The sequence below is a fragment of the Mixophyes fleayi genome, chromosome 11 (assembly GCF_038048845.1).
Source record: "Mixophyes fleayi isolate aMixFle1 chromosome 11, aMixFle1.hap1, whole genome shotgun sequence".
NCBI lineage: Eukaryota > Metazoa > Chordata > Amphibia > Anura > Limnodynastidae > Mixophyes > Mixophyes fleayi.
Window position 1 is genome coordinate 85,417,550 of NC_134412.1, and position 16,107 is coordinate 85,433,656.

Sequence of the window (16,107 nt, forward strand, 5' to 3'; positions counted from 1 at the left end):
ATTCTGTACTAACTTTTAGCTATGGATCTGCTCTAGATTAGCTCTACCACTAGAGCCTATTAACCTCTAGCTACAGATATAGTCTAGATCAGCCAACACAGGCTCTACCACCATCCAACATTTACCTCCAGAGTTGGATCTGCTTTAGATCAGCAAACCCAGACTCCACAGCCATTAACAATATGCCTTGGAAGTGCTCTAAAATCCAAAATTAAAAGAATGTATGGATACATAAGACAAGAAAATCCAACTATTCATCTAGAACAGTGGTTCTCAAAAGGTTGATGTCTACACCACTAGCGGAACTTGCCTCAATCTTAGTTGGGTCTTCTTGCCCCAGTAAGACTGACATATACAAGGCAATTAGGATGGGGAAAAGGACCTGGGTTAAATAAGAACAGGGAAGAGATATATGGAATAAAGTACATATTTAAGTAACTATATACACGTTATGATATATTATATATATAATCAATGTGATTGGTCGTAGCCACTGGCATATATAACAGGAGTGTAGGGTGTGCAATGCACAATGGGGCCACACGCCAACCTCTTGAGTTGTAGGACCACCATGCATCCAGGCTTTACATGCCTCAGTTAGCCCGCTAGTTCCTAATGAATTGATAGGCTGAATATTGGTTCAGCCAACAGTAATGGCTGCTTCTACCGTGTGCTGTTGACCAATACCTTTAATTTACATTAAAAGAAAAGCTACACGCTTTGTTCGTGATTATATCACAAAGCTAGTAGATGAACGTTAAAATTATTAGTATTGGATCTTTATTTTATATTTTTACCTCCGGAACCTCAATAATTTCCTGCCAGCTGTCTTCAAGACTGAGGTTTGTATCATCCTCCTCCTCTTCCCATGAATCCTGGTCGAAACGCATCTGCTGGGGCAGTTTTGGAAGACCGAACATGGTGTACGAGTGTAGCTTGCTCTCCAGCTGCTCCATTTTATCTAACTCCTAAGACAGGAAAATAAGTACAAAGATAAGTACAGATAAAATGCCAAGTAAAGGACATAGAAAACCGTGCAGCTCTGTCTTTTGAACCTGGAACTGTTCAGGATAGTCAACAACTCTTAGTGAAGTTTAAATCTCCAATTGCATAAAAAGACAACGATGTGTGACCAGCCAGCTTGGAGTGCATAAGTGTCATCTCGCAGGTTAACAGCCTTGTATCTGGAAGCAGGCTACTGCTAATGTATGCAAATGAGAAGCCTCAATGCTAATGCGATTAGCAGGGGAGCAGTGCCACTTTAGGAGCAAGCAGATTCCCTTCTTTGTTAGGCCGTTACTGCGGCTCTTGCTGCGGCTCGTGCTTAGACACTTGGCAGGGCCTGTGGGACCGTCGAGATAAAAGCAACAGCTGGCGAGGGTCGAAACACTGAATGAGCCTTAGACAATTGGGAGCTACCCGGACATCTCAGAAATATTGACAGGGTGACATGACACTAAAAAAAGTCGAGCCAGCCAAACAGCATAGTAACAAGAAATAATATCTTAAAATTCCAAAAGTATAATAGTGCTAAATCACTAATCCTTGTGGCTTTATTTTGCCCTGGGGGGGTTAATCCTGTTGGTTTAACAAATAAATAACACTAATAATATGTAAAGGATTTGTTATGAGGTTATTGTTAATTTATTAACATGGGTACGTTTCTAAAGCGACAGACTAAAAACATCCGCAATTTAAAAAAGAAAAATCCAAATTCATCACAGTCTTTGGCAAAATGATTAGACTTGTATGACTGTAATTGACACCAAGTCTCATTATGCTAATAAGTGGTTACTTTTCCATGCTACAATTTGTTGTGTTGTTGTGAAAACAAACCATTTGTCAAATCATCCTATAACAAATGGTCGCCCTGTTTCCAAATGTGAGAAAATGTAATTGAATAAAATAACAGACATTTGCAGTTCAAAGACTCTGGTAAGAGGGAAGTGAGAAAAGGTTTTTATGTCCAGGTTTTGGGAGAGGACTGCCGAATTTACAACTTGGTGAACATTGTTAATAACATTTATTTATATAATGCTACTACACTTTACAGTGCTTAAACACAACCGACTGTGCAGATAATGGTGAGCACACTCAGTGCAATCCAGCGGTGTGGTCTGACTGCCGGGCGACTGGATCACTGAAGCAATTTGGACACATATGTACGGAGACAAATAACTAAGAGTCGGTTGTTTGGTTGCTGGCTCTAAAAACCAGATCACATTGTAAAGGGGGAGACCTTAACGCTCCCAAGATGACTGATTACCCCAAATACCTGCCCATGGGGGGGGGGTCATCTTCTAAACTAATATTTCCTTGCAGCGCAATTAAATATGATCAGATTTTGGTGACCAAACACTGCAATTTTTTTAGCTGCCTTGAAGAGGACAGGACCAGAATGTGCCTTTACAAACATCCAATTTAGAGATAATTTTTTAAAGGCATTAAGAGGTCAAAGCACCGATTCTATCAGTCTGCCAAGCCTTGACTAAACGGCTATTCATCTCTGCAGAACAATACTCGGAAAGTCTATATTTACAGATCGGCAGACAGTTTACACACAATACTCGTACATAAAGGTGGAGGCAAAAATGTAGTATGGATTTCATATGTGTCGATGCCTTTAAACCATTGTTGTAGTACATCATCTTTAAGTAACTATAAGCATCTGTAAGGCTAGAACGCTGAGCCACCGCCCTATAATATCGCTATAAGTTTATGTAAATGTTTATTGTAACTATTTAGCCCCTTGCGTACAATAATACAGAATTTATTTCCCCTTTGGAAACAAAACATAATATACTTTACAACTAGTGTTTTATTTTGGCATATATGACCGAAGTTTATCAATACTGCATTCACTGAGGACCTTGGTATTTATATACAGACGTGTCTTACCATTATATATAACCCGTAAGCATATTACTAACAGCTGGCTAGTTTTAGGATATATTACCTAAACTACTACACTATCAGGCAACAAGCATGTATTAATACTGATTAAAATATCCCAGATAATACAAAATAGGACATCTCAGAAAGACCGTTGTTGTCAGCGCTTATCCTTTACACTGCATATCTGTGTATATCTAGCTAAATGAAAACATGAGGTATTGGTTCATAGTTTGATCAAAACATTTAAGCCTGCACCCCAGCTTAAAGGGCACCTCATTATATGCAGGTCCTACACTGAACTATATGCTTTATATACCATTAAAATGCAGTTAAAATCAGATGCGCTCACCCCCCAGGTATAGGTGTTTACATCTAGCAAGGGCTGACTTGTGAGCCACACCCAAATGTGCCTTAAATAGGCCTGATCGACAGCTTCTATGACAACATAAAAATATTACATCTAATTCAAGTCATCCAACTACTTCTTGTGGGAAAACACATTGTTTCACCATCATTAAAAATGTATCTCCAACACTGTGCAAGATTTTTTGTGATTATTGAGCAGTTGGATGTTCCAGGTATTTCGAGGACAATATTAAACCATTTTAGGGACACCTGCATAGTTTGCCCTCCCACAAGCGGGGTAAAGAAGTCATGATTAGTATTTTATTTAGAGAAAACGTGTTCGTGTTTTCAAATTATATGTAGTGAAGCAAATTAATTCAGTCTACTTCTGGTTCAGACAACTGGTGGGTGTTGAGGAATTGCAAACTAGAGGCTGCATAGCATGCTGGAACTTGTAGTCCTGCCGCAGTCAGAGACCCACCCTTGCCTCGCTCTGTTCTAGGCAGAACATTAGCATGATATTGAATAAACGCACCGAGCTAAAGAAAACATAGACCTGTTTGCACTACATGATAAATCTGGTGTGTTACTTAGACCCTAACTGGTTTCACTTGAAACGTCACCTCCTCACAATGTGTCTGCACAGTCACTTCAATTAAAAGTGCTGCTGGTTCTATTTCAATCCATTAGCAATCAACAGTGATGGACATATTCTTCAACACTTTCTAAACAGTCTTGTTAGCATACCAATGGCCGGCTGCACAAATTACCATTAGCTAGATAATGAGGTAAAAAAAAAAATAGTGGAACAATTTAAAGTTTACTGGAAGCTGGTCACAAACGCTACAAAAATGCAGTGGTCTCAATATGGATCCGTTTTGTGTCCCCAAAATGACTGCGGTACCGAATGGTGCCAATATCCTAAGCATGGTTAATGTGATCGAAAAAAATACAAATGTTTGCGCCATCATCTTACAACCGCGTCAACATGACGCAATAAAGCCGTAAGAGAGCCAAACGCTTGATCAAAGAGGCAAATGACGGCATCTCGTCCAACTTGGCAACACATAATGGGTGGCCAAACGGACCGGTGATCCCAACACTTGACTGGAGTCCCAGGTGTATTTACCTTTACACTAATAATGTCAGAGCAGGTGGAGCAGTCTGCGTGGATTCCGCTATCTTTGTAATGTATCTTTGGGCAGCACGGTGGCGTAGTGGTTAGCACTTCTGCCTCACAGCACTGGGGTTATGAGTTCAATTCCCGACCATGGCCTTATCTGTGAGGAGTTTGTATGTTCTCCCCGTGTTTGCGTGGGTTTCCTCCGGGTGCTCCGGTTTCCTCCCACACTCCAAAAAACATACTGGTAGGTTAATTGGCTGCTAACAAATTGACCCTAGTCTGTGTGTGCCTCTCTCTGTCTCTGTGTGTGTGTGTTAGGGAATTTAGACTGTAAGCTCCAATGGGGCAGGGACTGATGTGAGTGAGTTCTCTGTACAGCGCTGCGGAATTAGTGGCGCTATATAAATAAATGATGATGATGATGATGATGATGATGATGATGTATAATAATGTGCAAGTTATAAGCAAGTTCGTAGAAGTCACAGAGGTATCCTGTGGTCACATAAGCCCATTAGAACGTTGCACGTCCAAACGGACTTCATACAGAACATACCATACTCCAGATTGTAAGCTGTTTGGGTTACAGACTTCATTCCTGATATATTTGACATCCTTTACACCTACTGTAATCTCCTTTTTCATTAATGCACCTTTGTTTATTCATTTATTTACTTATATATTAGGGCGCTACATAAAATAAGGGATATATTCTTCCATAAAAATGTACTAATATGCTATAAAGCAATGACCTCACAAAACACCTATTATAAGAACTGACATAACTAAGAACCTATTATATAATTGGCTGTACTAAATCCAGGATTGGTTAACAGATTTGGCAGGATCCTAGGGGGTTTTAACAAGAGTTTGCCTATATGTTTAGGATTATCCCAACCAAACCCAAATCCTTGGTTTCCACACAATCTTATTACACAGGACACAGCGTTATCATATAACACTCTTAGAATTTTAGGTCTGCCTAATTTTACTATGCAAATGTGTTGTTAGATTCTTTTTGAGGTGTGGCTGAATCATTTGTAGAAGAGATAGATAGATAGATCTATAAGATAGATAGATATAGGAGATAGATAGATAGATAGATAGATAGATATAGGAGATAGATAGATAGATAGATAGATAGAGGTAGAGAGATAGAGAGAGATAGAGATAGATAGATCTATAAGATAGATAGATATAGGAGAGAGATAGATAAAGGAGAGAGATAGATATAGATAGAGAGATAGATATAGATAGAGAGATAGATATAGATAGAGAGATAGAGATAGAGAGATAGAGATAGATAGATAGATAGCGATAGAGAGATAGATAGAGATAGATAGGTAGAGAGATAGAGAGAGAAAGAGATAGGAGATAGATAGATAGATAAACATAGAGAGATAGATAGAGATAGAGAGATAGATATAGGAGATAGATAGATAGATAGATAGATAGATAGATAGAGATAGATACGGTAGATATAGGAGATAGATAGATAGATAGATATAGGAGATAAATAGATAGATAGATAGATATAGGAGATAGATAGATAGATAGATAGATAGATAGATAGATAGATAGAGATAGATACGGTAGATATAGGAGATAGATAGATAGATATAGGAGATAAATAGATAGATAGATAGATATAGGAGATAGATAGATAGAGAAAGATAGAGAGATAGATAGAGATAGAGAGATAGAGAGAGATAGAGAGATAGATATAGGAGATAGATCTATAAGATAGATAAATATAGAAGATAGATTGATATAGGAAAGAGATCGATAGATAGATAAGAGATTGATAGACAGATAATAGATCGATGGATAAATACGAGATCGATGGATAAATACGAGATCGATGGATAGATAAGAGATCAGTGGATAGATATATATATATATATATATATATATATATATATATATATATATATATATATATAGATAAGAGAAAGCTATGATATAGATAGAAATGAGAGATAGATATAGATAGATATTTTAATTCCACTATCATATAAATGTTAAATTATATAACTAAATAATTCTACGTAAATATATAAGTTAACGTACCTACATTCTTAGTAAGGAGATAAAACATATACGATAACAATACAAGAAACTACGTCACCTTTCCAAATGGACCCGTAGTGCCGGCTCCAAAGAATCCACTAAAGCGGCTGGCCGCCCGGTTCTTCCAGGTGTCGTTGTTTGGCAGTGAGCTGAAATTCTCTTTGGAATCTTGCACCGGAATACTGGCATCCCCGAGGAATTCAGTCATATTCTTCCTCCTTCTCCCGGGAGCCTGAACACAAAGGGCAAACAGAGAGAATGAGATATTCTATAGGCGTCACTACTAGCCGCTATGGCTGGCTGTACCTAGCAATCCCTCAGTACCTAAACTAAGCATTAATAAGAAGGTTTCGGGAGAGTTAAAAATTCCTTGTAACCATATACAAACAAGGCACAGGGTTACACGGGTCTTCTTCAGACAAAAGATGCAACTCCCAAAACCCTCACTTGCAGGTTTCTGTAGCTGCCTAATCCCTAATCATAAGGTTTTATAAACGCTCCTGGTCCATCCTGGCATCAACACATTGGGATATTCACAGTCCAATGTTCCTCAAAGACAGGGACAAGCTCCATTGTGTAAACATACGTCCTTTAAAACCACACTTCGATGTAACCAACACCACAGCAAAACACCTATAGAGTTGGCGTTTATTTGTTGAGTTTTTAAGCTAGAAGTTATTCTAATAGCCGACAAGATATGAACGTCATCTAAGGATGTAGATCAATACTGCAAAATAAATTGCACATAATTTGTATAAACACCACATACAACCGATCTAAATCGCAGACTGTATTGTATATAATATTTATATCTAGCCGCACAAATAGCCCACTGATTCCTGGCAATCATCATCAACACCATTTAATTATACAGCGCCATTAAAGTCCATAGTGCTCTACATTTGGGAATAAACATAGTAATAAAACAATACTGGGTAATACAGACCGAGAGGTAAGAAGGATAATGTACCACACTGATACAAGCAGACAATGTACAGAAATTATTAATATGTATATATGTTATTACAAATGCTTAAATAATATTAGTACCTTAGAAAATGAATACTACTTATTAACACTATTAAAATACTTCACTGGTATACACAAAGTTATTAAGGAGTTTAGTTTCCTGAAATGTGGTAGCACTATATATGCAATGTATTATTTGTTCCCAACGTGATATCATAGAATCAAATAGGATCATACGAATTAAATATAATAATACTTTATCCAAATAAGTAATACAAATCAAGCAAACAGATCCATCTTTTAAATTAGAGCAAAAGAGTAGGATACTTATCTCTATAGCTAGAAAAAGCCACAACAATAAAAACATATTTTGAAAGAATACAAAAAATACAAAAATAATAATTAAAAACACACAGGATGGGGTTTTTATATGAAGAAGCGTTTACTTACCTCTCCCTGGACATTGATAGCCACAAAAACTGAATAAACAGCATTATGTTTCATGAAGTCTGTACAGTGCTACACAGACAACTCTCTGGCAGAGAATGAGGACTGCCCTGCTACCCTCCCTTACAATTAATATTAAATCCCATATCTTATTTTAAAGCCCAACTGAAAGGAGGATACACAGAGATGACTCTTGTGTCAATACCCATCAGAAAGTTAATGGTCATAAAAAGGCAGATTGCACGGCTGCTATGTGTATTGGGTGATCCATTGCTATTGCATTGCTAGTTTTTTCTTCTTCCTAATTTGACTCTGTAGCTTTAAGAAAAGCAGGCTGTATATATTTGCATGGGGTGGGTGGGGAGACGGGTGCAGCAGCTGGTGCTGAACACTGTGTTGTAATTCATAGCGTGAAGCCTGTGATAATGAGCAATGCTGCCGTATGTTTAACCCCATCGGGGATTAGGAGCAGGTGAAGAAAAGAATGCAATTTCTTCTACAACCCCACATATACAGGCACAAGATGCCCATCTCTGATCTAAAGATCACCAACGTTCCAATTTAATGCAGGACATATCATAACGTTCCAATTTAATGCAGGACATATCATAACGTTCCAATTTAATGCAGGACATATCATAACGTTCCAATTTAATGCAGGACATATCATAACGTTCCAATTTAATGCAGGACATATCTTAACGTTCCAATTTAATGCAGGACATATCTTAACGTTCCCAATTTAATGCAGGACATATTATAACGTTCCAATTTAATGCAGGACAGATCATACTGCCAGTCGCCAGGTACCACTAGAGCTATGTCTGCCAACACTGCAAGTGGCCAAAGAGGGGCACTTAACTCACACTACAGGAAACTACATTCAGAAAAAAATATATATTATTTTAGAGAGATGGCATCGTGTAGCAGACAGCTGGGTAAATGCCTATTGGTGACTAAGGCATTATTAACGTTGACGTTTGGTTCCCATTTAAAGGAACTAAAATCAAAGCTTTGCTTTGTTACATTAAAAAAAAACCTGCTACCGACTGGTGCAAAAATTTGAGATGCTTAACCCAAATTTGTGTAGGCAACAGGGTGATCTGTGCAAGGTCTTTTTTTTTTTTTTTTTTTTACAAAAGGTTGTACCCAAATTCCAATTGAATACAAAACATTCCAGAGGGTCTTCAAACTTCTGGACTGAGTCACCGGGATCAGAAAAACACACACACTTGTCTCTTAGTTCATGTTTACTAAAACAAACATTATGTAACCCTAGCCAGACAATTTATGGTGCCCCCCCTTTACACATCCAGGGGGGGGGGGGGGAGATAAACATAGATTGCAATCCACATCTGAATGTTGCAGAGTGACACAGTTCACCATTTCCTGCCTAATTACAGCACAAGTTATTTTGATTCTCATGCCTCCATTATCGGACAAAACATACGAACCAAAATCAAAACAGAGCATTGTTTTACAGAACAAAAGCAACACAATACCCCAAACCACATCATGGGAAATACCAAATAGAGCACCTTGCCTAAGGCTGTACATTAACATCTTAAAGTGGTCTAGGTGTATTAATAAATGTACTGAATTGATGCACCTATCAGGTGATAGCTGATATCATCGGTGCATAATAGACCAGACTATTGCAAAAGCATTAAGCAACTCTGGTTGCCAAGGCATGCTGGGACTTGTCGTTCCACAGCCTTGTTCAAAGCAGGTATCAGTACAGGGAACAGCATTGGCAGATCATTTATTTGTTTTACACCAGATTATGAATCTGCATGCACATTACAACGAACCAGAGGCCAGTTCAGTAACCTGCCAGACAAAAACAATGCCATAAATTAAATATTTTAACACGTATATATAAGTATAAAAATAGATTCCTATATGAAGCATTCAGGTTGTACAAAAACTGCAAAATAATCAAAATATCAAAAATATATCTAATAACAGCGTTTTAATGATGCAACTTTAAAATATATGTGTATTTAGTGCCAAAAATATGAATTATACTCATTGTTAGAATGCATTTTTGATAGACATGAAACAAGCTAGGAAGTCCAACTTCCCACCTTATAAAACAAAAATAATCTCAGATAGTTATTCAAAGTTACAAACAAAAATTCTGCAAGCTCCAATATCCCGATTTTAGGAGCCCCCCTGGATTTGGGTACCAAAGACAACTGACAGTCTGCTCTACCCTTAGTGATCTGTAGAGAACCAAATCTGTTACATGTAATCTTAACCCAGCAGAAAAAGCAAATACTTACCTCCAAATCATTTGTCGTCGCTAAGACCTCATCTATTACAGAGAGCCGATCCCAGCTCCTCCAGACTGACAGTCTACCCATTGCTGTGTCAATATCGACGAACTTTTCTTTCATCTCAACAGTTCAAAAGCAGAATTGAGGGTTTGGAATAGATTAAAAATCAATGCAATAACTTAACAAATAAATCTGCAGAGCTATAGATGAGTTTTGGGGTCTGTGCTCAGTTATTGTCCCATATATCACGATATAGTCTCACACTTGGGGTCTAGCAGGACCCCCGTCCTCTCCTGCACCAACATAGACTCTGAGGGCTGAGAGATTGAGGAGGGGTAGTTATAGGAGCTGTAGGAGTGACCAGTGAAAAAACTAATTTCCCTCCTGTCACTGTTCAGCCAGGCAGATTGCATCAATTCATCAGTGGAGGACTCAGATCAAAGGCAGTCTGTGTTTTGGGGCAGTCAGAGAATACTTCACACCTCTGTCCATTTGCTGCTGAGACAAGGGCCAGCTATGACTGTAGACATTGTAGTGCAGCCAGTTTACCAGCAGGTCATTATGCAAATCAATTCATTAGGAAGATTGTTTATATGGGAGTCTGCTTAAAAAACAACAACATTAAAAAATGATATATTAGAGCAAAACCCCAGCCTTGATTAAGTTTAATAAACATTTTACATATTTTCAAGTGATTGCTTCAGATCTGGAGCAGAGGTAAAAAAAAACAACAAATAAAAACACAAAACCTGTGGCTCACCAGCTGCTGTAGAACTACAAGTCCAAGCATACCCTGCCATGTTCTTGGCACTGCAGTACCCTTTAGTTTAGAGGTATTAAGGCTTCTCCAGCTGTTGTGCAACTACAAGTGCAAGCATGCTCTGCCAGTGTCTGGTGGCAGTTCCACAACATGTCTGGACATGACTAGTTTAGGGTGTAAACAAGGTCCAAAACAGACACCAAGGGGAACACAGATATCTACACAGATACATGTTGACATTGTGTGCATCTCATTTGTTGAATCAAATACAATGAATTAGTCATCTAAGGTCCTTTACTTTCTGGCCATCGGGAATCCTGTGCTAGTTTCTACCAGTCATGCAGTGATTAGCGGCCGTAAACATGCCAGGTTTATACCTCTCTCTGGTTTAGCCTAGGCGGACTAAGAAAAGTCATTTTTAGCACACAAGTACTTTTTGCATATGTGGATTTTGTGGTTTTTTTTTGGAAGCCCACATATTACTGTATATGACATTGGACAATTTGCCCAATACTTCAGTGTGCTTGGCCACAAAATTACCACAATGAATGATCAGGGGGTATATCTACTAAACTGTGGGTTTGAAAAAGTGGAGATGTTTCCTATAGCAACCAATCAGATTCTAGCTGTCATTTTGTAGAATGTACTAAATAAAAGATCTAGAATCTGATTGGTTGCTATAGGCAACATCTCCACTTATTCAAACCTGCAGTTTAGTAAATATACCCCATACAGTGTGTTTCTGCTAAAGTGCAGGAACACAACATGCTGCCTGGGTAGTTATGTACTTGCATTTAGAAAATAGATTCTATAATACGTGTGTGGCTTTGTTTATCACCTTACGTATAATATGTTTTCATATTTTCACCTAAAAAGGAATTTAAAAGTGTAAAAAAGTATAAAATGTACTAATTCTCCAACCCCCAGAGTGTGGAATACACTGGTAGGTGAATACACTCTCTCCTGTTGATTGCCGATGCTTCAATTAGTACCTTCAATACCACCAATCATGTACAGGACATACATAACAATAACCTCATACAATACCCTCTTTTCATTGTGAAATCAAGTTAAATCAACTTAACATTATCAGATCTATAGTTTCCTGAAAGTATATGAAGAGAATACACCTGCTGATTTACTGAACTGAACGTTAACACGTCTACTGATGTCCCATTGTGTACCTCTCAATAGGCCATGGCCCAAGGAACTTGTATTTTCTTTGTGCTGTCTAGATTCAGTCTTGGCCTCTTCTATTACTGATTTGCACCCCAGCCTGTGTTTTTTAGCCTATCATTATCATATAATGTAGAACGAATCCTTGATTTAAAGAGCAAAATAGGTGGAAGGCAATATGCTCATTCTATATGAATTTACTAGGGACAGGTTTTGTTCAAATATATACTTGCAAATAATTTAAACAGTTTAAGTATATTGAAAAAAAAAAATACCTAGATTTTGAATGAACTTCTCTAGAATGAAAGGTGTTACTCCCTCTTTCTTTCATATAGCATTCAGCATTTTATTATGGATATATACACTCATTCCAAGAAAGGTCACCAGACAGTCATTTAATTGAGTCAGTACATTTAACCACTGAGTCACACGCTTCCTATGGCAGGTACAGCACCACTTTTTTTTTTTTTAAACTACAAGTTAGATGTAGGCAACCTGTGACTCTCCAGCTGGTGTAGAACTAAAAGTCCCAGCGTGCCTTGTGAGCCGAAGGCTAATTGAAGATGCATGCATTTCAAAGTGGATCACTAGTTAGTCTCTTAGTCAGCGCCTTTAACCACTGAGCTATTACTTCTCGTAATAAATACAGGACAGCCTATTTTTGTTGCAATGCCCCAGGCATTACTAATAGATTACTAATAATCTATACAGTGATTCTGCTCCTACTGAGAATTCCTGCCCCGTGTGGTCCCCAGATGTCGGCTACTGAAACCAACAGACAAAGGCAGCTGGGGAATCAACACAAGACAAATAAAAGTCTCCTAAACCTAATTTTAGCAGCACACTAATAAAAGCAAAGAGCCTGAACGGCATGCAGATATTAACCCTAAAGAGCCCAGCAGGATTGCTTACATTAAAAGTAACAGACTAATGTTTATAGTAACATGTGTCCTTTAAAATAACAGTAGCATATTTAATCCCCTCTGTCAATCTTGCGTGACAAAGTCATCCTGTCAATCAATGTGACAAAGCTGTGTAATCTCAGCTCAACTGGTTCATCGTGACATGACGTCAGCTCTTATTACGTCTACAAGTGTGGCGGACTCACCCCTAAAGGCAGGACCCTTCCTGAATGTCATATCAACAGTTTACCCACCGCACTCCCCCAATCTGTAAAGTTTGGACCCTCTATGTGTTTGATCAATAGATTCAGTCATTTGGAGATCACTTGCCTGTGGTCACATCACAGACAACCAGACTTATTGTGTAAAATGACCTGGGGGTAGATTTACTAAACTGCGGGTTTGAAAAAGTGGAGATGTTGCCTATAGCAACCAATTAGATTCTAGCTGTCATTTTGTAGAATGCAATAAATAAATGAAAGCTAGAATCTTATTGGTTGCTATAGGCAACATCTCCACTTTTTCAAACACGTAGTTTAATAAATATACCAATTGGAATCTTTTATTTAAAAGTCTGACTGCATGTACTTGTCGATGAGTCTTGTACCAAATACGACCCTGTATTACTACGGAGTAAGACATATCACAGAACTAAACTATGGAAAACATTCAATTCACGGTACTCTGTATCTTATGGGAGTGACATCACTACTCTCCAAATATAAATTATGACATCACTACTCACTAAATACTAGGATACACTTTACAAGATACTTTACATATACACACACACAAAATTACTTTGTTCTGTTGTTTATCTGTACGTATTCCCAGAGCTTGCTGGAGAAAAGACACAGACTGCCAAATATTTCCACATGTCTCATATTTGCAGAATTATAATTAATAAGCAATACTTTCCTGGTCACCGCTACTTTCTTGTTTTAATGAAACAGATGGTTCATTACTAACACAGATCCTGCATTCAGACGGAGATCGTCAAAAAGCTTTGTCGCTTTTCTCCGTCTCTTGAATCATTTTCTTTTCCAAATTTCACACATCATCACTTGGAAGACAAAAGGCTCTGGTTTAGGGCAGCTGTTCTGGGAATACAGTACAGATTACACAGACGTTATAATCAGGAGTATAGAAGCTGTGTGTCTCAGTGTGTGTTTCTGTGTGTGTGTGTGTGTGTGTCTCAGTGTGTGTTTCTGTGTGTGTGTGTGTGTGTGTCTCAGTGTGTGAGAATGTTCCCAAAATGTAATATCCAAACAAATTTAAAGGGTAAATTAATTTTTCTAATGCAAAGCCTTCAAACGCTATGGGGCACGTTGGCCAAGGCAGTCGGAAGACGTGGGTGAATTGAACAGTCAGGGCCAGGAGGTGAGGTTGGCAATCTGTGCTCCTCAGAGCGGGAGTGTAGCACCGGGCCGTGACAGCCGGTGGCGTACATTTTTCCGACACTGTAAATGTCGGCACTTATTCTGCCAACACATAAATGTCGGCAGGCTAAATGCAGACACTTGCATTGTGTGACAAGTGGACAATGTCGTCCATGTGATTGGCAACATACACAATGTCGCCAACCACATTGCCGACATTAAAAAAAGACCAAAGCCACCGGGTACGGCGGCTATAACCCAGATGTCGGCAATGTGATTGGTGACGCTGTTGGTGATGTCACGGGTTCCATGACATCACCGCCAAGCCCCCTATTCCCAGAGTATCACTGAATATGAGGAGCAGCAATTAATTTACAAAAAATTGAGGCGCAGCAGCCGACAGCTTCAGAAATAGCTGCTTCTCCTTCATATCAGCAGCTGCCGTCTAACCATTGTCGCCCTAGGCTGCTGCCTACTTCTCCTAATGGCAGCCCTGTGAACAGTGACACTAATACTCGGCTCTTGGGCTGAGCGACAGGATAGCTGTATCTGCGACCAGCTTTATGCTACATCTCTCCTTCTGGTCACAATAAAATAAAAAAAGCAGAATAACCAAAATAATAAAGCTCAGTGTGCCTTTGTCTAATGAAACAAACTGCATTTCTGTAGCTGTAAAATTTGCAGAATAGATTTACAAAATTATCAGTCACTTTAAATAAACTGGTAAAAATAATCTTTCCACAGAGTCTGCAAAACCTCTGGGAGATTCCAGCATCACCAGTTAATCTTGGACAGGTCTTATCAGTTTATCTTTGTCCCTAATGGAAGGACTAAGGCCTCCATGTTATGACTGATGCTCACCCTGGAAATATTCTTTTCATGCTCTGCTATGTATATAAACAAGGGGACGCTTAAGCCACATCCACAGGTTAATGGGCCTGGAATGTGCACATTTTTCAGAAATAAACTGTTGTAGCTTCGGCGAGTCACCTGTTTCCAAAAGTAAATAATGCTCCTGCAAACCATGAAAATAAAGTATAAAATCATTTAAAATGCAAGCATGAAAGTAGATGACAGACATTTCTTGCTTGTTTACAATATATATATATATATATATATTTTCACTGATAATGTACAGGCCATTTAGGCTCAATATGGCCTAATATTAAAGCATAACATTTAAAAACAAAGCCAAGCTTCTAAAAAGGAAAACTGGAGGTGTTGCCCATAGCAACCAATACGATTCTAGCTATCATATATCTAGTTTACTCTAGAATCTAGAGTGTACTAGATATATGATAGCTAGAATCTGATTGGTTGCTACGGGCAACACCTAGATTTTTCCTTCTTTTTTTTTTTAGAAGCTTTATTACATCTAATCCCTGAAATGCAAATACAATTTAACTCAGAGTCAGCCACAGACAATCTCCATATTAATGCTTCTCCATATAATAGATTCCACAGAAAAAGTAAAATTTGAATCCAACAATCAGTTCTCCATATACAGATATTTATATATGTTTGATCTGTTAAAACTACTTTAAAAAGTTAAGCAAAAAAAACCCATCTTTTGTCATTAATGTTTTTCTCCCTCACTAATCCCACTTTGTCATTTTCATATGTAACCAATTTAAGATTGTTTAATCAAAAACTTAAATGTGGGCATGTTGTGTTTCAGTATGTATAGGTTTGTGTTATACATGACTTTTGTGATGGCTACTATTTTAGTATGCGTATTATTCTCATGAGCTAATTAATAATGCTT

The 16,107-nt window shown here is 38.2% G+C and overlaps 1 protein-coding gene across 10 annotated transcripts in view; it reads right to left on the reverse strand.

The window, feature by feature from the left end:
• Positions 1-16,107, reverse strand: part of PLEKHG5 (pleckstrin homology and RhoGEF domain containing G5) — a 244,111-nt gene that overhangs the window by 11,764 nt on the left and 216,240 nt on the right. For 9 of the 10 annotated variants that reach the window (XM_075190134.1, XM_075190132.1, XM_075190131.1 and 6 more), the window contains 2 exons: positions 6,489-6,662; positions 798-968 (listed from right to left, as the gene is read on the reverse strand). In XM_075190134.1, coding sequence (XP_075046235.1) covers positions 798-968; positions 6,489-6,662 — 345 coding nt within the window. Of the gene's footprint in view, positions 1-797; positions 969-6,488; positions 6,663-10,131; positions 10,265-16,107 lie in introns of those variants that run through there. The other variant, XM_075190137.1, reaches the window with a different exon arrangement.